The following is a 25,427-nucleotide window of genomic DNA, read 5'->3' as shown; positions in this document are numbered from 1 at the left end:
AAAACTTTATACTTTATCTGTTATTTTCTACCCTATCTCAAAATGGAATCGGTCGACCGACCTCGTAACCACCAAATGACTTCAAATTGTAACATGAAACTACATTCATTTATCCTAAGTAGCTCTAAGTTTGTAATGGTATACATCTATTTATAATTAAATTTTAATTATTTTATTGCCCTTTGAACCATGTCTAACTACTATCAGCACCATTATAAGTTCTAAATCACTCTGGAACATGCAGTTCACATTATGCTAACGCATTACATTACCCACGAGCTGCTTGCGTTTTTGTCTTGTGAAACATTTTTATTATATTATTATTATTTATTTTACCTAATCTAATCTTAACAAACCTGAAAGAATCCCTATTTTTACATTTTAGTTACTTTTATAATTATACATAAAGAATATACATGAAAAACAAGAAATATAATACTTAACCAATCTTCTTTTTTCTTGCTGTTGGTTTTCAAAGAGAATTAACACTAATTTTTATACTAATGATAGTAATACACTTAATAATTTTTTATTTAATTAAATAATGCACCAAAGGATATAGATTAATAACATGCAAAAAGTAGACAAATCCCTTTACCTCTCAAAATTTTTCTGGCTTTCTAACTTTGTGACAAGAGCCGTTACAAATTCATCCAAGCTAGTCATTAACTTTTCCACGGGAATGATGTTGGTACTCTGAGTGAAATTGATATCTAACTGTTCAGAACTTAACATTATACAATATGTCATTTGATAGATGAAAGCCTTGACTTTCTATTGGTTATAGATAATATATAATGAAATTTAAGAGAGAACTATCAACAAATTGTGAAAGAGAAGATGTGGCAGGGGTGGTCTGATTGTCTATTTGATAGCTCTGTAACCAAACAAAATTGAAGACTAAAAATTATGGTTTGTCTGAGAAATAACGATTTTTATAGAGTAATTGATGTTTAATTTTGTACTTTTTTGAGGGGTGGTGGATAAAATAGGGATGATGACATGCTAAGAGAAAATGTGTCACATGGGTCACACTAGTGGAAATCAAGGATTTTACTTTATATTGCCTTGTAGAATTAAGAAATTAAAACTTGTATACTATTAAAATATGGATTATTAGCTGAGATTTTATGCTATTCTAATTAGTATAATATGAACAAAAAGTAGTTTAATAAAAGTTTGAATGTAAGACTAAAACCTTGTGTCATGAGCAGTAAAGGATACCTGTGGCGACAGGATTAAGTGAATAAAAATTATTTAGTGTTTTACCACCATAAGTATAAAAAAAAGCGTTAAATATTTTTGGCAACCATCAGCAAAAAAAAGCAAGAGGTCAAAGGTAAATACTATATTTCTTGTTTTTCATGTATATTTTTTATTTATTGTTATAAAAGTGACTAAGATGTAAAAATGAGAAACTTATTAGGTTAGATAAAGTAAGATAATGAAAAATAATAATTTTGTACAAGATATGCTCATGAGTATCTTGTGTATTATATCATTCAATATGTTAACTTGAGCTATGCATTCGCTGAATGAGTAAACTTGTATGGCAGGATTATTAGTTAGAAACAGCTTAAAGGGTGATAATACAATAAAATTAAGTATAAACAGATGTATACTGTTACGAGCCTTAAGCTGTTTAGGATAAACAAATGTAGTTTCCTGTTACAATTTGCAGTCATTCTAGAGAGGAAATAAAAGTAATACAGATTTATTTAGTATTTTTTTATATGGAGGTTACAAGGTCAGTCAAATTAACCATATCCATGTAGAGCTAGAGTAGAGAAAGTAACAGATAAAATATAAAGTTTAACTTTAAAAGAATTTTGATATTTATTTAGGATGTTTTAATGGTTATGCAAATTAGAAATTTTCAGATGAAGAAAAGTATTTTTAATCGTAACATGAAAATCACTTTGCACTCAGAGCAGTCAATACTCTGACTCCATATATTCACAGACAAATATTTAGTAAAAATACTTAATTAGCAAAATCTTATTTTTTGTGTACAAAAGACTTGTAATATTTACTGAAAGCTTGTTACTTTTCGTGAAGATTCACAAAACATATTAAAAGTTATATTATGGAAACATTGATGATTACTTTGTGGTTACAAGGTTGGTCACTTCGACCAACCCCATAAGGAGAGAGTAAATGAAGGACATATGAGTGGAAGATTGTTACAAAGACAAGTTTACTATTATGCAAGGATGTTTAAGTTAGTGAATGTTCTTTTTGTTTGTTCATTGTGTGACTAGATGATAGTGTTTATGATAGAGAATTATATCATAGTGTACCTTAGTATTAAAATCAATTTTTTTTATTTTATTTTACATTCATAGTTAAATTAACCAACTATCATAGGTAACATCATTTTTTGTCATTGTTTCTCAAATTTTTTGTCAAATTATTGGAAATTAAGTAATAAGTTTAGTTAAATATGAATCTGTTAGATTTGTTAGACCTACCACAAAAGACTCCCTATATATTTTTTATTTTGTTCATAGTTAGCCATAAATTTGGGTATGGGCTAATGGATGCAGCTGCTATGGTTCAGTTAGCTAAACAGTGGAAAACAGTACCAGCTCAACATTTCTGCCAAACTCAATCATTCCATGAAAAAAGGTAATGCAATTTTTGATGAAATGATAGTGGTGGGAAAAAAATAATTAGACATACATATATATGAGTATATACACACGTTTTAATGATCAAAACAGGCCCAAACAAAAAGCAAAATTTAAGACTGGATAAATTAAAACGATTTCCAGGGTGTAGGCTATAATGTGGGATATAAAATATGCCCTTTTTTTATTAAATATAATACTTAACATTTGTTAAAATTAAAAATGTAAATAGTAATAATAAGAAACACACCTTTTGGGTAATAAAATAAATAACCCATTTTAGAATACTTAAATAACTGTGAACAAGTAAAAAATATTCCAACATTTGATTTTACCACTTTATATTCCACAATTCCATCGATATATTTATTTTCAGTAATGAATTTATTAATAAATAATACATTCATTCTTACATAGTACTGAAAGCAAGAAAATTTACCTCCAAGAATACAAAAGATATGTTATGTGTTTGTATTTATAATTGTTTTTTTCAATAACTGGGTGTTTAAACAAGTAATAGGAGTTTCAATGGGAGCTAACTATTCTACTTGTATAGCAAATTTATATATTTATTTTTATGAGAATAGGTTTATTGAAAATTTCATAAATCTGGAAATTTTTGCTTTAGCTTATAGATATATAATTGATTTAATTAGTATAAATAATCCTGAGATAAACAGTTTTATTAAGATTATTTATCTGGTAGAATTAGAAATTTAAAATACTTCAATTTTGGATGTAGAGGCACATTATTTAGATATAGAAATAAAACAAAATGATAATGATATCAATTTAAATGTTTTTGATATAACAAAATATTTTTCATTTCCGCTATATGGCAACTGCAAATCAAAATTTATAATAGTTTTAACTTATGGATGACCTGAAGGTAATAGTACCAACCAGCTAACAGTTTGCTTGTGAAGTTTCTCAAACCATTTTACATAAACATATGTCTAAAAATTGATTTTGTGATGATAACCTTTGGATGTCTTATTTTTTTGAGTATCATTAATTAACTTTAATTTTATCTTAAGTATTTCCTATCATCTTAGCCATCAACATCTAACAGAGATAACTGGAGACCAAAATTTTAATTTAATTTCATAGTGAAATCAGAAATTAAAATTTTCCATGGAAATTTTATTTTGTGTAGAATTATTCCAAGTGATTTTGGAGCACAAGTTGAAGTTACAATGGAAACTAATGCATGCCAGCAAACAAAGCAAGTAATAAATCACTTGGAGCATGTTCAAGTTGAAGTGACACTGTCCTACCATCCCCGTGGTAATCTTCACATCATTTTGATTTCTCCCTCTGGCACCAAATCATCTGTTCTTCTTCCTAGACCAAGGGATACAGATGATAGAAATTTTAACAAATGGCCATTCCTTTCCACACACTTCTGGGGAGAATCTGCTATAGGAACATGGAAATTACTTATAACTGTTGATGGAAATATTCCATCTCCTGCCTCTGGTATGTTTAAATAACGTTTAATACCTGATATTAATGTTTTCTTTATGAGATTTATGTCATTCCTTTCATCCTTCTTGTGGGTAAAGACTGTAATATGCTTTCAAATTTGCTATATTTTAAAATTTACCTATCAGCTTAACTGTTTGTAGGCACTTAGTGTTTCATTGCTTTTAATTGTAGTGTAGTATATGGAGTAATCAATGTCTCATTATATTAGCTTTCTGTTGCCCTGAGAGCTTAAGATGAAACAGATCAGCCAGTAGTAGTTTGTACTTGACCATTATTATTAAATAAAAATGTTTATTGGATGTCTAAAGGCAACTATGACACACTTAACAATTCAGATATTGTGGAAGGTTTATGAAGTGATAATGAAATAAAACAGTACATTCTTACTACAAAATTTTTACTGGTTTAATAAATGTAATTCTCCAGAATCATTGGCATATGAGATTGAAAAAAGTTCATTTATGCAGAATAAAAAAACAACTTTAAATTACATGATGTACGCAGTACAAAAACTTGACATTCACAAGACACTGTTGTTCTAGCACTGTCCCACACTACCTGTTATCACTTCAGTGTTGGACCATTAGTTTTAATGAGCACAGTAAAATGCACTACAACAAACATTGTTTATTAGAAGTGGTAAACTTCTTAAGTGTTTTGCACAAACCTCGTTTAGAATTTTAGGTATATGTGTTTAAATTATACAACCCAAGTAACATATATCTAAAACATTGAAATTTTGTAAGTTGTTGCAAGTAATTGAAGTTATAAGTAACAACCACAGTATTTATTGCAAAAACCAATCCAAGCTTGTGGTATCTTTAATTTGCAGTGTCACTAATTTTTTTAATCCACTTGAGAGCAGTTTTGTTTGGGTTTTTTTTTCATTAAAATGTAACACTCATACCATTGTTCATTCTGGTTTGTTTAATCACTTTAATTAAAAGTTTTTTCAATTATTCATTGTTAATGTTTTTTGTTTTTTTTTAGGTTAGGAGTATAAAGAGAAATTTTATAATGAGCTAAGGTCCTCCTAAAATGTAATCTTAGGAAATCATAAGAACTCATCAAATTCCAAACCAGTATTGAGCATGGTATTAACATAAATCACAGATACTTCTTAACTTTTTTTATGAGGAGAGTAGGATAAAATTGGATGAATAGATTATACAACAATAATATCTTTTCTACACGGGAAAATGTTTCTTTGAAGAATTATTTGATTGATATTGTTTATTTATTTTCTTTGTATATATATTCTTATTTAAAAACAAAAATGAATATATTCTCTTCATCATGCTGTAACATTGTTATTAGAATTCTTTAAGGCAGATGAAAATGTTTTTTAAAGATTGAACTTATATATTCTTAGCTATTTTTGTAACACTACAGATTAATGATAGGCATCTTAACGTTAATCTTGAATTTAGTGTTGTTGTTGTTTATTTTGTGATACATATCTATCATCTTTTCTCAGGGACTCTATACGAATGGCGTTTGATATTTTATGGTACAGAAGAAGCACCATTTTATGTAATGTCAGCTTCAAGTGATTCAAACTTTCCTAAACATAACTTTTCACGCCAGTTAAGTAGGATACGACAAATTCCAGAAGGTGCTGACTCAAACATAAAAGTAAGTATTAATAAGATTTGAATATTTTATACCTTTTAATGTTTTATTGTTCATGAACAGCTTATAATACTAATATATCATCACCAACACTGTTGCAATTATATTTTTAGTTAACTGCTGCTGCTGTGATTAAAATTTTAAGTGGAAGAACCATGTGTTACAGTAATGCTTTCTTTAACTCTTTGACTTTGGGGCTGAGCGCATTGCATCCAGTATGTAACCAATTGGTTATGAACATGTAATTAAGAGAAGTGGGTGTAGTGAAACAAGTATTTCCAATAAGGTACATTACCTCCATTCACATAAATAGTTATTCTCATTCAGTCCTGCCCTCTATATGCAACTTTTTTTTTTTTGTCATTCCACAAGCCTAAAACTTCTACGTACCCTATGATCAATGTGGTTCAACTGCGTCATGCATACAAATCAAGTGCAACACATCCTCCTGAAACATGTGACTCCCTCTGTTTGATTATACTAAACTATCACCTCTTGTTTGGCACTGCTATCATCAAAATGATTTTTGTTTGTGCTCTCTTCCCACATGGAGATATTTTTTTCCATGCTTCCATTTACCAGTTTTAAGTGATAACTTATCTTTATTGTTCTTCATGCTTATGTTCCCAATTCAAAAATGTTATAATTTACTTCCAGCACAATTACCCACACTTCAGGTGGTGATACTCAATTGAGCTAGTGTCACGTTTAATACATTGGGAGATTGATATATGAGATGACCTTCGTCTCGCTTTGAGTTTGAGGGCCCACACATTTAGAATATGGTCTGCTGACTTTGGACAGATAAACTGTTATACTGTTATAGCTTTTTGAATAATTTTATTATTAGTATTATTATCTATAGTTCTTTGGTTTCAATTACATATCTTTAGTTAGATTTGTACCTACTTCTTGTAAGGTTAGGGTTTTTTAATTAATGTTTAGTGATATCCTTTGCCCTACAACGTTAGATTAGGCTTAACATGTCTGTTATTTTAGGCTTAACTATCATTCATCTTACTGGTACATCATAAATTAGATTAAATATATAGTTTCTTCAAAAAATATTATTTATTAAATTTTTTATTGTTCATATACACTTACCTAATTTTAATTTATAACATTTTTTTCATTTTCGTCATTAACTGTATTTTATATTTCTCTTACAATCAGTTTTGTTTGTGAGGACCCTGGGTATGGGGTCTGCCCAACCTTCTCCCAGTATTGCTCACCTTCCTACTCAAACTAATTTACTCATTTTGGACAACATTTATTTTGACAATTTTCCTTCACCTGATTATGAGCTGGCCTACCTCAGCCCTTTTTATACACGTTTTTTGCCCCTTCTTTTCCAGACATTATAGTTCATGCTGGGCTCTCTCTGTCTCTCTCTCTCTCTTTTCTTTTTTTTTTTGAGAGATGATGCTGGCACACCTCATCCTCCATGGGCTTTGGTTCATTTTGCCTTAGCTTACCATCAGGCAAGTTGTTTTTTTATTTTCTTGCTTCTCTACGTTTTGATTTTCTTGCTTCTCTACGTTTTGAATTTCTGTTGCCTGTATGGGGAGCAGAATCTGTTAATCCTATCTCTTTTTCCGTAGACAAGTTTCCAGCCTTTGTCTTTCCCTATTGCTTCTCCTACTGGTATTAACTGTCATACACCTCCTTTCCAAGATGCTCCACTTATTTCTTGGGGATTTTTATGGGATACCTTTCTCCTCTGTAACTCCAAGTTGGGGGCCGTTACCATCTTTGGCTCTTTTTCTACACATGTGGTTTTTTTGCTTTTGGGATCTTCTGGGGTGGAGCACTATCTAGTACCAAGTTTGTTTCTCTTCCACTAATTGGGACTTATGGGCAGCTTTTTTTCTCCACCAGTCCATTTTGTTGGAGGTGTTATTCCTGTGACTGTGGCATCATGCAGGGTATCTGTGTTGCTGCTTTAGATTTTTTTCTTTTTTGGTTACATGTTTGTCTCTTTAGCCATTACATTCTTTATTCATGTTCCATGTCTGGCACCTTCCCTTCATTTACTTGTCCTACATCTAAGAGTCATTCGTCATGTATTCTCAATGCATATTGGAGTTATGTGATTGTATCACACTTTAGTGTGCCATATCTTCAAGACTGAGGATGCTCAAGGTTGCTGTTTTGTGTTCTTATGCCCATGTTCCTATTTTTCATCCTTTGTGTTGCTCTCTTTGGTTTGTTCAACGTAGGGTTGGGTACCAGTTTCCTGCTTTGCCCTTCAAGCTTGTTTTGGATCTGTATGTCTTTGTCTACAGTTCCTCATCCACTTGCTTTGGCTGTCAGTGTATTCAAACAGACCTTTATTTCTCATCCCATTTGTCATCTTCTTCAGCTGATTTTGCTCATCCTTATCACTATGTGTTAAGTCTTTCTGATTGCTCTTTCTTGGCCAATACAGATCTGCTTTTCTCAGCTGCTTCAGCTCGATCTGTTCTTTTTGTTCTGGATCAATGTTTTTCATATCCTCCATTTTGGTAGCTCGTGTGGCATGTTCTTCTTTTTTGTTTTCTTCCATCTCCCACCTTTACTCCCCTTTACGTGCTCTGGGTACTTCATTGCCTTCAAGGCTTCTTTCTGTTGGTTCTCTTTCCTGCTGTTTCATTCCCTGGCACCACTTCTTTGTTTGTAACTTCTTCCTTCCTCCCTTACCCTTTCAGTTTGGTTTTTGATTTGATTTTTCTTCCTTGTCTCCTTTTTACTGTAATAAATTTGTAGTGTTTTCACTCTGATCAAGCACCTTCTCTTTTATCTGCATCTCACCCCCTGTCATATATTGGAAGTACTTCTTCTGACAAGCACTGGGACTACACCTTATACTTTTATTTCACATTCTCTGCTTCAGGTAGCTTTTTCTTCCTCATCGGGTTACCGTCTTCCACCTGTCTCCATCCTTCACTGTATGTTGAGATTGTGACTGAGTAAGTTATCTTTTTGTATATATACCTCTTATTTTTTAGGGGCATGTCCCTTTTTTCTTTACAGATTATGCTCTGTGATAAGTGGTGCCTGTCCAGGTATATTTAAAATAGTCAAATCCATACTGTAAGGCTAGGATGACTTAACAATTACAATTTCCATGGCCACTAAATGCACACTGTTGAGATGGGGTGTTCCACAAGATTGCTCAAAGGTTTTCTTCATATATTTACTTCATTCATATGCCTATTCTGGACCATACTAACCCGTGGACTTAATGAGTAAAGCAGAAGGGGATAGCTGCCCATCCCTGCCATTCCTTAGATTGAATAAATTAGGAGTGGTCTGCTTTTCAGAATAGGGTTTTTGTGATCTCTTTGTTGCTCTGTAACCAGTGCTGATGTTCCTCCAGACTCTTTACTACATTTTCTCCTCTTGTTTTTCTTCTAATGAAGTTCGAGAGTCCTTGCTACTTTCCAGTTCCAAGCTGCTGGAGTGGTGCACCATGGAGGCATCCTCCCGAATGTGATAGTGATACACGATACAAACAATAATGAATCCATTCAGATGAGAGTAGGATGGGGGTGTTCTGCTGGTGTAGATTACAAGATTTTTTCCAATCTGATGCTCAGAATGGGTCTATCTGAGCGGATGTTGTAGCTTTGGGGTGTGCCATCTAAATTGCAGTTCACCCCTTTGATTGGGATCCTTCATCCTATCCCCACATGGATGTCGGTTCCAAATGTGTGGGTTTTGGATTCAGAGCTGGACCTGTCAACGTAAGTCCTCAAACATGTATTACAATTGGACTTGTGTTCACTGCTACTGTTTTGTGGGTCACGGTTACTATAATAGTTCTTCCTCTAGTGCTATCCCTCAAAGATATTCATATATCAAGGATATTACTATGCTGGAGGTGGCTCCTGTCTGATTGGTTTTGAGTGGTATATTTTAAAATACAAGGGCATCTTTATTATTCTGATCATCCAGATGTTGGATTCCTGGAGCTGTCAAACACTTTATCACTTTGCTATCATGTGTTCCATTCACAGATCAGTGGGTATGATATGAGACACAGTTGAACCATGTTGATTGTGGGGTATGTGGGTGCTCAAGGCTTGTGGCATACTAAAAATCTTTTTGCATATAGAGGGCAGCACTGAACAAGAATAGTTATTCGTGTGAGAGGGGGCAAGTACCTATTGAAAATACATTTTCAGTATAGAAAAATTATAACTTTCAAAAGAGGAAGAGGTAGGTAGAACCACTGAGCTGGATTTGCTAAATATAATAATATCTCAGGAAATAGAAAAGGTAGGAGGCTCTTAGTCTATATTCTAACTTTTCAATATTGGTAATTTGAGTTTGTAATTTTTTAAAAACTGTAGACGTTACATTTTGTGATGCCCAAAATGCAAACTGAGCAAATGCAGAAGATGTACCATGTGACACACAAAAAATCTGCATTTAGCAATTTTGTTTTTTATATTTACTTTTGAACTAAGAAATGAAATATAATGTATAATATTACAACTTGAATTACAAAATAGAATTTGATTCCAAATTTATGGACATACATTCAGAAAATAGTAGTTTAATAAAATTTTGAATGTAAGTATGCAAAACATGATGACATAAGCTCTGATCCCAACCTGTATAGATAGGGTTAAGTGGCTTAACTTGTGTTATCATAATACAAGAGTGGTGATTTCTAGCTACTTCATTAGTCTGCAAATTAGCTATAGCATACTGCATAATTTTTTTCTATGAGCCATATGCAGCAGCTTTGGAAGGATGAAATAATATTGTTAGGTTTTAAAAAATTCTGTCAGCTCTCTTGTCATATTAACTGTAAAATAAACTATTAACTGAAATGGTCAGATTTATAATTTTATTTTATTGTACATCTTATTAACATTTAATTTATATTTTCATACTCCAATTGTAATTTTTATTTGAATTTAAATATTTATGCTTCTTGCCTGCATAGATGAAACTTGTCAATATACAAAATAATGTTGCATGTCTGTGGTCTATGCACATGTTTTTTACTCAGTTTTGGTTCAAATAGTGGAAACAGTGAGTTTTTTAAGTTGGTTGTGTTGAGAACTGTAAAATTAAAGTGACTGTATTTTTTGTTACTACAATTTCCAAGCTTCTGAAACTTATAGCATGTGTTGCATTTTAGATACAGTTTAATTTATGAGTCATTAACATTTATAAATACAAATCAAAAAGTGGATTATATAAGTCATTAGGCTTAAGAAGAGTTAAATTGTAGATGGAACACATCAAAATAGTTTAAAATATAGCAGGAATTGCAGAAGGTTATTATTGCCGGTGTGAACAGTACAATAATTTATGGGAAAATAATACAAACATTTTGGAGTATGTAATATTTTTTTTTGCATCTAAATCACATCTTTCATGTATATTTTTTGCATTTTTTTTATGTTGTGACAAGACTCTTTATAAGTAAGTGTTCAGTATGCCTAGTTGCTCACTTAAATTTATGTTAACTAATGGACAGTTGGCAACAATGTAGTTTTTTGTAACTTGTCAGTTAATACAAAATTTTAAAAAACAACAACTTATATATCATTTTAAAACTGATAGAAGGAAAAAAGATTATATTTTAGTTTTTTGTTTTTGTATCAGGTAAATTAGCAAAAACTATTTTATATCAGTTTCAGATTGTTCAAGAGACTAATAATTTTTTCTTATTCTTCAAAAAAGCTCTGTGCAAAGAAAGGAGAATTTGCTGATCTGGAAAATCTTGGGTAAATATTTATTTTTATTGGAGTATTTGAAATAAATCTCTGTTTTAAGTACTTATTAACCTTGCTGTAGTTAGGTCAAAGTGTGCATAACAAGACCTTTTAGAGAGTTACGTACAAAATTTAATTAAACTACTTTATTATCATTGTGTATGAATAAACTTGGCATCAAGATATAGTTAATGAATTAAATTTTAATATTATAAAAGTTTTAGGAAAAAGGGGTAATTTAGATTTATTTTATATTCTTTTATGGTGGTTACAAGGTCAGTCAAATCGACTGAATGCGAATAGAGTTAGAATAGAGAAAATAACATCTAAAATGTAAAGTTTAACTGAAGAAAAATATTTGATATTTATTTAGGAGGTTTTAGAGACTATGCAAATGAAATTTGACAATTTTCAGATAAAGAAAATTATTTCTAATTATAATATGAAAATCATTTTGCACTTGGAACACTCAACACTTTGACTCCATATATTCATGAACAGATTTGTAGTAAAAATACTTAATTAAAAAGTATGATTTTCTGTGTACAAAAAGACTTGTAATGTGTACTGAAAGCATATAAAATTTCTTGAAGATACACAAAATGTATTAAATGTTATTGCATGGAAACTCTGATGGTCACTTTGGGTTACAAATTCAGTCAAATTGACCAAGGCCATAGTGAGAGAGTTAAACAACAATAAAATTTAAATATATTGTGAGCTTGAATATTTACACTGCTGGCAACACGTTTGTCATTTCTAATTTTACATTTACACTACCATGTTATGCAGCTCCACTCTAACAGCACTATTGCACCTGGATATTCAAAATGTAACTTAAAAGAAATAATTCTGATCTATTTCATTAAGTTTTGTGCCAGAAAATGGTATTGAAATTATAACATCATATAATGGTTATTCTATGAATCTTAGAAATAAAAGTCCAAAAATCTAAGGGAGTTTAAAAAAAAAAAGACTTGTTAAAATATTTACCTGATAATGATTATTTTGAGGTTTATTTTAAAGTTTAGTGTATGGAACAGCCTCGATGAACCAGTAGGTATTTTGTTTGTAAATTGTATGTTGTGTCAAACTATCATTTTGTAATGTACAACACTATAGTGTCTATAAATTGTGTATTTTCCTTCTGACTGCAAGAGTCTAAATTTGTTTCATCTATAAACTATTTAGAATTATGAAGGAAATGACTTAATTTCAACCTTCTGGTGGTAATATATGCTGAGCTATGAATTTGTTGGTTGAGCTCACATTTATACCTCCAAGGAATGTATTGATAAATAGGCATGTATTTCACCAATTATAATTGTTTTGAAGGGAAGAAAATAGGCTAAGGCTGTTTAAACAACTTGTCAATTGCTCCTAACACTTTTTTCTCTTTAAATGTTTTGAAGAAGAATTATGATAATACTATGCATGAATTATTTTCTCAATAATTATTAGTAACATAGAGATGTTTCTTTTAATCTCTGGTAAACAATTATCTTGCTGCTGCTGATGGATTTATGTTACATTGAGAGCTACAGAAATATTTTTTATAGCATAGACATTAGATAAAGATATTTAGAGTTAGCAGTGGAGGTAGCCTGATGCATTGTATAATGATATGTGATGAAAATAGTTTTTAACATTTACATAACTGTTCAATAAGCAAAGGAAAACACCAAAAGAAAGGAAGTGAGTGAAATATTTGATAAATATAAAATGCATTAAAACTGACTGGATATATAAACTGTAACTTTCTGATTAATTATTTAAAAAAACAAATTTTTGGTTTCACTTATTTTTTAGCAGTTAATTTCCAGAGCTTGGTGTGGCCTAGCAGTTAGTGTACTGGTTTATATATTTGATGGTCCATGTTTCACATCCCATTGCCATAATATTACAAGCCACATGTTTGGTTGGTGGGTGTATTGTAAGAATTAGGATCAAATTCTTTGCTCTAGTCTTATCAGTTCAAAATTAGGGACAGCAAGCCCATTTGAAGCTTTGTGCAAATATCTGAAACAAAAGAAAACAAATACTTGTTGCTTTTAATTGATATTTGTACCTTGTAATAACTTTAACAAAGTATTAACAGTTAGAGTAAAATTCAGCTCGTAAAGTATGCTAACATTTTAGCTTGTAGTTTCAGTCTTTGAGGTCGTAAAATTCATTTATAGTTTTAGTTTTGTACATGGAAGTTATCAAAATTCAGAGACCATCTAACAAAGCAGATTTATCCAAATAAGCATTTATCACTAGTGAGTTTTTGTTTTGAATATTTTCTTAGTTATTATTTTGCAATGGAAGCTGTAATTCTATTTTTTTTGTATGTCTATTTACAATAATTTCTTTAGTTGATATGTAGTTAACATTATATTTTTCAGTGTATGTTTGAGAACATGTCCTGATGGACAATTTGGAGATGAAGATAGTGTATGTCAACACTGCCATCCACAATGTAAAACCTGTTATGGACCAAACAGTGACAACTGCTTTTCTTGTAGATCTGAGACATATCTGATGGATGCCTACTGTGTTGAACATTGTCGTAGTGGCTTCTATAAGGGTAAATAATGAACCACTTTCATGTAGATTTAATAATGTTAATGAGACTTCCAACATGTATGTGAATGTTGAAGAATTTTAATGGCTTTCTGCTCCTACAAGGCTGAAATATTTGTTCTATAATAAGGATATTTATTTTGAAAGTTAGTTTTGATTTTAATTTAATACATCTTTAGTTCCATTTAGAGTGATGTACAACAACATACTTGACCAGTTTATTTTTCATCTGCACATGTTTCTAAAACCCTGAAGCTTTACCTTTAGCAAAGAAATTCTTGACACTGAAATGAGTATAAAAATCCATGTTTTATTCACACTTCAAATATATTTGTAATTGATAAATTAAACCCATATACCTGGATGTATTTGTGAAAGTTAGTGTTTGTACATTCAATGACTTTCTCTTGAATACCTTATACCTTATATGGCTTTAGCCAAGGTTTTTTTAATGATGTTCTAAGCACAGTTTTAAAAATATATTAGTAATGACTAATCATGTCATTTTAATTTCTGTGTGACTGCTTTTCCAATTTTAAGATGTTGTAAATAATCAGTTTTCTGAACTATTTCAAGCTCTTTTCAACAGATTTGTTAAATTCTGAATAAATATTTGGCCAAGGAATTAAACACAAAAAATCCAAAACTTGAGCACTTTTGAATAGTTGACTATTCTTCTTCTTCTGGCTGCAGATTTATCATATTAGGTTTTTCTTAAAGGCAACAGACAAAGAATACTCTTTTTCAATTTCATCGGATAGGTGTTTGAAGCTGACCATTATTCTTTTTTTTTCACTTTATTTTTAATTGGTTATGCTTTCAAAGTTACATATTGAATATGACATTGTTAATTTGAACAAATATTGTGAACTAGATAATCCATAGCTAACGAATTAATGATATGGATGAATAAAGTTTAACATTTGAATCACCAAGTAATACCCCCCCCATGTAATGTCTGTTAACGAATTAATGATATGGATGAATAAAGTTTAACATTTGAATCACCAAGTAATGCCCCCCCCATGTAATGTCTGCTAACGAATTAATGATATGGATGAATAAAGTTTAACATTTGAATCACCAAGTAATGTCCCCTCATGTAATGTCTGCGGACTTATATTGCTGGAATCCGGGGTTCGATACCCATGGTGGGCAGAGCTCAGGTAGCCCATTGTGTAGTTTTTTGCTTAATTACAAACAAACACCAAGTAATATTTAGATGATTCAGTTTAAATAGATGTGACAGAAATATTTTATAAGCAGAAAACATTGAGTTATAATGCACTATGTGAAAAAGAAGTAAAAATTTGGTTCATTATAATTGATTTTTTTTTCTTCAAAAAAAACAATGTCACAGATAATGTTGTAAGAAAAAATGTTTTTTTTTTTACATTGTGAAAGTTTGGTTTCAGAGCAAGCTTATATCGCATGATTTTCCAATGAAATAAATGTTAGCCACATATGTATCTTTTGTGGCTTAACAAAGAGTGTGCCTTGCACAAATTGAAGATTTTATCAAATAGAAGTTGTTACATGTATAGTGTTCAAATACTTTTATATGAAAGCTGGTTACAGTTCACACTTGTGTCACAAATAACTTTTTTGGCAGATTGCCTGAAAGTGTTTTACGATTAGCTTTGTACAACTTGAGTTCTGTTTTGTTGAAAATACTTGATTTTGCTGCTGCTATGGCAATTTCTAATATTCATGAGGTTTGTGTATTTTTGCTTGTAGATGAAACCCTGCAGCAGTGCCTTCCATGTAGTAGCAATTGTGTAACCTGTGAAGGCACCCCTTATAGGTGCTTGTCATGTGGTAAAAATGAAGTCCTACAGAATGGACACTGTAATATCTGTCCAGCTGGTACCTTCAGGTTTTCAGCAGACAGGTGAGTTTTTAATAATCTGTTATCATTATTTTACACCTCATCTACACATGCAGGCAGTTATTCTTGTACTAGAATGAGCTACATGTTTGATAATTTTTATTCTTTTTTAAGTTATGCCATTAGTAAGGAGTTTAAAAGATGCATGGTATAAATATAATCTTACTGCTTACCTATTGTTTCCATTTCTTGCTTTTATAACTTGAGCAACACAGACAATCATGTCCCTGCCTTATTCAGTTTCTTTCTTCAAATAGGGTGTAAAATATAATTATATTGTAAAACCATCAATGTTCTTTTCTCTTCTGTACACATCAGCACCTGTTTGCAGATCTTCTGGAATATTGTGATTGTACATGTGCACATATTTTTATGCAGTTTAGTGCCTCGTGCACAATTTATAAATTCTAATTTTTGAATGCAATTTATGAAAAAATGTAAACAACTTTTGATCATGAAACAAAGTTTTAAAAGTAATATTCCAGCCCATGTACATCTTTACCCTTCTTTCATGTGAAATCAACATATCAAAATTTATACATTTTAAATGTAAAAATCATTTATAAATAAAACTATCAAACCACCAGAAAAAAATAAAGAAATCTTATTCTTCAAAGAGTGACATCTATTTATTAGTAAACATCTGGAGTGACCACTATTTTCTGACATCAAATGTGTTGTGTATACTCATGCAGGGCTTGAAATTAGTGGGGGCTTGGGAGCCAATGCCCTTAAAAATGCTGGTGAGCTCGTAAAAAGTGTCTGCTAGGTAGCCTGTGTAGCCCCTTAAAATTAAAAGAACCATTAAAAGTTTGACTTCACGTAAATTAATATAAGCATTTCTTAACCAGGCAGAACTTATGACAATCCACAAACATCGTCACTATGAATGCTTGTGCAATGAATGTTTAGCTTGAAGACATGTATGCTAGCTGTGGTAATGTATGATGTATATGGCATGTATAGCTTATTATGTATAACAAGCAGTGTGTATATGTATGTGTGTGTGTGTGTGTGTATATTGTGTATATAGATCAAGCAATGTGTGTTCAAGATGATGTGTTACAGGTGGTTCATAGCCTTTGCCAAGGCTGTTTCAGCTAAGGTACCCCCACTTGATTGTGCTATCTCAAAGGACTCATGCTAGTGAGTGGCAAAGTTGCGCATAAAGCTACTTGCCGACTTGTTGGGATATTGCAATCTGGAGATCCACAGCAAACAAACAAAGCAAAATAACTTGGTAGGTATTTTGCTTTGAAAACTTTCAGGTCCAGAAGGGACCTGAAAGGTAACCAGGAGCTGTCAGAAACTGTAATTTATCTTTGCACTGCTTGTGAAAACTTTGGTTGAACACCTACAAAGGCTGCAAAAAATTAAATTTTAATATTTTTAAGTGCTTTGATGAAATAATATGGAGCTTAATGTTGTTGAAGCATGAAAGACTGATTCACAGGCGTGGTTGATGAATAAGGTAAAGAAGGTGAGTTGACACCTTGTAATAAATATCAGGGAAAAACTGAGACAGGGGGAGCTAGAAACAGGAAACTTTGAAAGAAAAAGAGGTTGATACTGAAAGTGAAGAATGCTGCTCACTGTATATGAAGGCTTGAACATAAAAGGTGGCTGTTGACAAAGACGGAGTAGATGTGAAGATTGAAGGAACCAAGACTGTACCAAGGATATCCAGTTCAAAGTTGACACGAGTTGTATAAATAAGAGTGATCATTAGGGTTTGAAGTGGTCAATTGATAAATTCATGATAGGGGACAAATACATCTAAAACTAGCAAAGATAGTAACATTTAAATGGGCTTCAATTTATTAAAATTCATAACAAAAAGATTAAGTAGCTTTGGCTGAATTAATAAATAAAAATATAATTTCAACTTTGAATATAGAATTTCAAGGGGAGTGGTACTTCCCAGGGCTGGGATCTATAGATCCAATGAAAATAATTTTTCTATTGGGAGAAAACTTACTTTCACTGATCAGGCATTAAATATTCTACTTGATCAGTGCCTGAATTGTTAAGGGTTAACTGAAGATTACAAAGCTTTTTCCTACTTTTATTTATTTTCCTAAACGAAAAGCCATAGCTTGGGACATGAATGGGTTGAAGGCTACATGCCACTTGTTGCACCAATCTGACATTGCATTGAATGATATTCCAAAATGGTTATCTTCTCTCACCCAAAGCTATCATAATCCTGGTTTGCCCTCTAACCAGTGCTAAAAGAATATTTGCATGAGCCTTTTATACCTCATCAGTTTCGCGCTATTTCAAAACAGGTAGTTTTCATGTGACTACCCTTCAATTATACTGTGTCGTGTATACTAGTACAGCTAGCTTTCCCTTACTATTCTTGAACAATCCTCACTTTTTTGATTGGCATTCTAGTATATAGACGTGTGTTTTAACTCATTCTCCATGTGACTACATAATTTTTTTTGTGCTTGATCACAGATTTATATTGGTTTCAATTTCAAATTTTGACTTCTTCTGTTTGATTTCCATTGTTTCTACTTGTTTATTTTAGAAGTTTTCTGTTTTCCGAATTCTAACTTGTTCATATGAATTCAAGATTTATTATGGCAGATGATGAAATTCCCGTGATAGTAAACAATGGTTCTGACAGGAATCCCCAGGTTTCAGGATCATTGATGTCTGCTGGGAAGCACAGGCTTTAGTTTGCTTAGAGTTTGTGTCTTACATTTGGCCCATGATTTCTGTGAGGAAGGATATAACTACTGAGTGGAAATTTCTTTCTACTGCATTTTCCATCTGTTACCATGTTTTCATGTAATCTGCTGGTTTTCCATCTGTTACCATGTTTTCATGTAATCTGCTGGTTTAGGTATTGTTCTTTTTCCCAGAAGATCTGTGGTAAGTTTTTCAGTGTGTATTCTTCACTCTTATTAGGTATACCCATGTTTGTGTGAGCTTGTGTGGATAGACCTAATTTTTGCACTTGATAATTTAGGTCTTTCATGTCTTCTCTGCTCAGTATTTGGTAAGGTAGATTTTTATAATTCTTTTCACTGTTTATGTTATTTAGTTTGTGTGTTCCTTTTTCTGTACTACTAGTCACATCTAGTTGGGGATTAGATTTGAGTCAGAATTTGTTATTGTTAAATGGGTGCCTTTTTGTTCTCATGTTCTTCAGAGTAGGTTTTACATTTGTCCTTTGTCATATAGGTTCTTTGGGTAGACTTATGTGTTTGATATTTACGGGCCTTTTATCTTTTAAGTTCCTTTAGTGGTTTTGTACTTTGAGTGTTGCTTATTGTTTTATGTTTTAGGTCGAATTTCATAGTTTTGCAGGTTTGTTATTTTTATATACTTTGTAGACTAAAAGTTTCTAAGTTTTGTTAGTTTATTAGTAATGAGTACTTTTTCTAAGTATGTTTAGTTTATGTGTGTTTTTGGCTATACTTCATAACAGTTCTGTGGATTCTATGAGTTCTATCTGAAAGTTTCTACCTTCAGTTCTACTTACCCTCTCTATCCACTTCCCAGATCTCCTTCCCTCTTCTTTCGGTTCGTCCAGTCCATCCCTCTTGTTGAGTCTGTTCAAGACATCTTACACATAGAAGCTATCAAACAGTGATGCCCACCAAACCAGGATATTACTTCCGTCTATTTGTTTTCCCCAAACACGCAGGAGATTGAAGACCCATCATAGAACTATCCCAGCTGTATACTTATCTCGAGACATCTCGCTTCACCATGGAGTCCTACCTCTCACTTTGGTGGGTTTTCCCCAGGACTTTTGATGACCAAGTTCGATGTGACGGATGCCTATCTTCATATTTCAATTGACCCAGTGTCATATCATTTTCTTTAGTTTGTCCACAACGTTTCTGTATTCCAGTTCTTGGGGCTGCTGTTTGGTCTTTCTTCAGTTCCGTATGTGTTTTGTCGAGTGGTACACTCTTTTGCAAGTATCTTCACTCGCTGGGTTTTCGTACTCACCAATACATGGATGACTGGCTACTGCTCATCTCCTCCCGTGCCCAGTCAGTCACTTACACCTGCTTGGGTGGTGTTTCTCATCAAGTTGGAGAAGTCCTTTACTACGCTCATGCAGTATCTTATTCATTTGGGGGTTTTCTTCAATTACAATGTCAGTCGGACCCAGACTTCTCGAATTTGGCTATGGAATATGGAGTTTGCAGTCATGAAGACCTTACCTTCTCCTTCTTTGCACAACAGGTTCTATCTCATTTTGGGGATGTAGGCTTTCTTGGAAGCTCTCATTTCCTTAGGTTGTGGCAAAATGCATTCCCTTCATTATATGCTTCTCGACCAGTGGAAATTCTCCCACAATCCCTTGGCCCATCCCATCACTCTTCCAACTGGGATCATGGTTGACCTTGCTTGGTAGCTTGACCATAGTGGAGGTTCTCATTCCTCTGCCTCATCCCTAGTCTCATCTGTTGGAAGGTTGGGGGGGGGGGGGGCTTTCCTTGATTCCCAAGAGATTTTGAATCAGTGGCCAATTGAGGAGGTTTCTTTCAATATCAACACCCTACAACCTTTGGCAGTTCATTGGGCTCTATATCATTTCCTCCTGCTCTTGCAGAAGTGTGTGCTTATGGTTCATTCTGACAATTCCACTGTCATCATCTGTATCATCAAGGAAGGGGGAACCAAGTCTAGATCTATGTGTTTTCAGACTATGTATCTCCTGTACTAGGCCAATGACCATGACATGACAGTTCTGTGGTGTTATGTTCCCAGAATTATGAATCTTGTAGCCGATCACTTATCCAGTCCCAACCAGGTTCTCCCCACGGAGTGGTCCCTCCATCCTCAATTATTTATGTGGGTGACTTCTCAACTGGGAAAACTGCACACGTATATGCATTTGCTAATCACTGGAATGCCAAACCTCCTTTCTTTTGGTCACCAGTTCCTCACCCCACAGCTCTGGGGGTGGATACTTTCAGTCAAGATTGGAGGGATTTTACTTGTATGCTTACCCTCCGATCAGACTCCTCTCCAGAGTCAATTCCCTTATTCAGATCACTCATTGTCATGTTCTGTTGGTTGCTCTGTATTGGCTGTCTAAGATGTGGTTCTCTCTTTCCTCTGGCCCTTACTGGAGCAATAGCTATTGGACGTATTTCATCCCAATATCACCAAACTCCATCTTCATGCATCGCTTTTGTCTGGTCTCTTGCCTCAGCTCAGGGACTTAGTGTATAGTGTCTTTCCTCGCCTATACCATTTGCCCTTCCTCCTTGTCTATGTACCAGAGGCATTGGTCTTCTGACTTTGGTCCATTCATTGTGGCTTACTACTATCCTCCTGTCCTTCTGTTCCTCACCTGTTCCAGTTCTTCACCTGGTTGTTTGATCAGAGTTTGTCTGTTTCAACTGTTGCTCATTATAGGGCTGCCCTGGCGAACACCTTCCATTCTTCTGTTTCTGGAAAGTCTTCTCCTCCACAGTAATTTTCCTCCTTTTCCATTCCTTTTGTCTAGTCTGTCTGCCACGTCCCTTTGTTCTGCCAGATTGGGATCTTGCTGTTGTCCTTCATGCCCAGTCCAGTTCTCCCTTTTAACCCTTTGCAATGTTCCTTGTACCATCTTTTCCTTAAGACCTATTTCTTTTCTCCCTCCTGGCATGTGGTCATTGTTGTTCCGATATTTATGCCATTAATGTTTCCTGCATCCTTTACCATTCCTTGTCTGTTTTCCTTTATCAGGATTGTGCCATCCTTCCCAAGACATCAGTTGCTCCTATTTCCTACCTTTCATTTCCCACCTGTACGTCTGTTCAGATCTGGATTGACTACTTTGACCAGTTCATTCTCTGCTATTATTATGGCCTGTATTGCCTACTTTCATGAGTATTGTTTCTGTCTTATTTGTTCCATGAAATTCTTCTGTTTCCTGTGATATATCACCTATTAAGCTCACTGGTTGGGTAAGTCAACTCATATGACTGGCATATTCTGACTTGTCCATGGAAGGTTGCCGTCTACATTATGTTTCTTTGCACCCAATTAGTCATTTAACTATGTCTTTAGCTGCTCGAAACTGCTGTCCTTTGGAGGAGATCATTCGGGCTGTTATGTAGACAACTACCAATACATTTGTCACACTTTATCTGTATGACCTAGCTGTATCTTCCTTGGGTGTGTATTGCCTTCCTCCTGTAGTGAGTATGCACACATCTATTTGCCTTTGACTGGGTTAAGTTGACCTTTTATTCCTTTCTTCTTATTTCGTTGACTTACATCATATTTCAGGTTCCCACCTGGGGATGGGTGTTGCCTGTTCAGGTATTCTTATTATTTTATTAGCACTAAATTTGTATACTTCTATAATGCTCACTGTTGAGATGCGGTGTTTCTGTAAACTTTCAGTGGCTTATCTGTTGATGTGTGTGCATATATATATAATTTTTTTATCACTGTTTCGTATATAAAGGACTGTCACTCATGGACTTCCTGAGTAAAGCAGATGGGGATTTCTACCCATTTCTATTGACCTGTGATTCCTCCAAATTTTGTCTTTCTGCTTTTGAAATTAGGGAATTGCAGACACCCATTGCACTGTCTTTGGTGTGTCATTCCTCCAGACTCCCCAACATGTATTTCCCCCCTTCTGTTCTAGTGGAGCATGTTGCTGGAGTGGTGGACCAAGTAGGCTTCCTCCTGAGTGGGTTTTGCATACCAAACAATATTAGACTTTAGAGATCATGTGTACCCACTCAGCGAGAAGATGGCTATCATTGTTATACTCACTGCTATACCTAACAGTGATTATATAATAACAAATTATTTAGGATCCAAAGCACTTACCCTGGATTTTTTTTGCCTGGATGGACTGCACTAGGCATAATCCATCGTAACTTAAGGTGCTTCACTTGGATGTTTTTTGCCCAGGCGGACCACACTTGGCCTAATTCTATATACCTAAGGCACTTCCTCTTGGGCATTGCCTGGGTGGAGAGCTCTTGTTGATCTCTATATCTTATGCAAGGTGTTTCCACTGGATGTTTTTTGTCCGGACGAACCACACTTGGCATAATCCGATGTATCCCAAAGTGCTTCATCTGGATGTTTATGCCCAGGTGGAACACACTTAGCCTTACTATTACATATCCAAGGTGCTTCCCCTGGATGTTTTTTGCCCAGTTGTACTGCACTTGTTGATCTCACAAGCTTATGCAAGCTGTTTTCACTGGATGTTTTGCCCAGATGGACTTCATTTGGCATAATCCAATGTATTCCAATGTGCTTCCCCTAGATGTTTTTTGCCTGGGTGGACCATACTTAGCCTGTTCATATACAGTTCATGGTCCTTTAGCCCTAACCATGTCTAATTATTTTGTTTTTCTTTGGCATCACACTATGGCTCGCTATCACTATGTTTGGTATTATGGCATGCTACACATGTGGACGAACTATAAAATGTATGTTGACAATGGGCTGGTTATGAAAAACCTCACGATTTCACTCATACCTGTAATTTTTATTCTCATAATCCAATGTATCCGAGGTGTTTCCCTTAGATTTCTTTCCCACTGGGAGGGCCACACTTAATCACAATATTTTATACAAGACATTTCCACGAGATGTTTTGCCCAGATGGAACACACTTGACATTCTCCGAAGCAACCAAAGGCACCACCTTCGGCACATACTTATTCGGGCCCATTGTTGCTTACACACACTAGTCCTACCATGTTTATTCACAAAGTACTGTTTTCAGTCACAGTTATACAGCACTTCTCCACTGATATGGTGCTGTACTTCTCTTTCCCAAATGCATTGGTGCCTACCAATTCTATTCTGCCCTCTTTTCAGTATAAGAAAATGTCAACTCTGGACCCTAAATGTTGCAGTATGCTGGTTGCTATAAGAACTCCAGATGGCAATATCATCTGCATATTGAGACACAAGAGTATGGTTTAAGGACCCTAAATGTTGCAATATGCTGGTTGCTAGAAGAACTCCAGATGGCAATATCATCTGCATATTGAGACACAAGAGTATGGTTTAAGGAAGGGAATGGTATATCATTGACAAAGAAGTTGTATAATGTTGGGCACACCCTCTGGGGACACCTGTTTCGAACATGAAGGGCCTGGAGGTCATATTGTTGATCTTAACTTTTAACTGTTCTGTTGGTAAGAAAAATGGATATCTAGCATACAATGTGACAGCCATCTTGCATCATGTGATGGGGTCCTTGTGCAACCAGGACCTTGTGATATAATCCCTTCAACTCATTTCATTTGCCTTTTTTTTGGGCTTGACAACAAAGAGGATGATTTTGAGTGCCTTTTCCACCAATACTTCTCTCCTTAATGAATATCTTTCAACTTTTTCCACTTGCCTTACATATAACTTCTACCTATGGTTTCCTTTCTTCTCCCTGACCAGTTATTTCAATGCTTGGCATTTCCTTTGGGTTCTTCTTTGCTCCTGATGTTTTATGCTTTGTACTCCCTGCTTTACTGGGTAACACATAGAAGTTACTATTTAGGTCTAGTGTATTACTCTTTAACACATAACTCATAGGATTTAATGTATAGATATTATTTATTACTCCTTCACATATCCTTATAGAACATCGTGTTTGGATCTAGTTCATTACTCCTTACTTTGTACCACACAGAATATTATGTTTAGTCATAGTTCATCACTCCTTCATATGTACACATAAAAGTTGGTATTTGGTCATATTTAATTATTTCATACTATGTAAACATATATCTTAACATTTAGTTTCAGTTAAGTACTCTTTAATGTGTATCATATAGATGTTTATATTTCATTCTGGTTGATTACTCCTTAACATGTCCACATAGAAGATAATGCTTAGACTTAGTTAACTATTTCTTGCCAGATGCACATAGATGTTAATTTTTGCTACTAGTTCTTACTTCTTACTAATGTTTAGACATAGTTGATTACTCCTTATTATGTATCACTTAGAATATAATGTTTGGTCATGGTTCATTGCTCCTTTCCATGTACACATGACTGTTGATGTTTAAACATAGTTAGTTACACTTTAACATGTACACTTAGATGATAATGTTTAGATCTATTTTATTATTTCTTAACATATAATACACAGAATATGATGTTTAGTCATAGTTACTTACTCCTTATGTCATGTAAAAGGTAATATTTCATCATAGTTCATTACTCCTTAACATGTCCATAATGAACCTGTAGCAGACGTTTCATATATTTAATTGAACAAACTTCAACAATTTACATTTGCATTGCTCTCTCTCTAACATTTGGATGTCTCATGAACAATTCCTCTATTATACTTATTAACATTTCCACGATAGTCAGTAAATCATTAAGTAGCTTAACTCCTATAAGACCCTCTGTCATGATATACTGTATAATAGACATGCTGCTAGATGAAGTAGAGAGGAAATTTAGACTTACATTAAGTTTGAGTTGTGAAAGTTCTACACAGATGCTAAGGCTGACATCTTCTTAGAGGATTCGCTGAAGAGTGGAAGGGCTATCATC

General features: G+C 33.7%; 1 protein-coding gene across 1 annotated transcript in view; it reads left to right on the top strand.

Annotated features, from left to right (window-relative positions):
- The window catches only part of LOC106460561 (furin-like protease 2), a 112,277-nt gene that overhangs the window by 50,598 nt on the left and 36,252 nt on the right, over positions 1–25,427 (top strand). The window contains exons 13-18 of the mRNA XM_013920278.2: positions 2,511–2,628; positions 3,787–4,109; positions 5,596–5,753; positions 11,433–11,476; positions 13,852–14,033; positions 15,767–15,920. Of these exons, the coding sequence (XP_013775732.1) occupies positions 2,511–2,628; positions 3,787–4,109; positions 5,596–5,753; positions 11,433–11,476; positions 13,852–14,033; positions 15,767–15,920 (979 nt within the window). The remainder of the gene's footprint in view (positions 1–2,510; positions 2,629–3,786; positions 4,110–5,595; positions 5,754–11,432; positions 11,477–13,851; positions 14,034–15,766; positions 15,921–25,427) is intronic.

The sequence above is a fragment of the Limulus polyphemus genome, unplaced genomic scaffold, assembly GCF_000517525.1.
Source record: "Limulus polyphemus unplaced genomic scaffold, Limulus_polyphemus-2.1.2 Scaffold795, whole genome shotgun sequence".
Lineage (NCBI taxonomy): Eukaryota > Metazoa > Arthropoda > Merostomata > Xiphosura > Limulidae > Limulus > Limulus polyphemus.
Note: the sequence above shows the minus strand (reverse complement) of the source record. Positions and strands in the feature narration are given on the sequence as shown.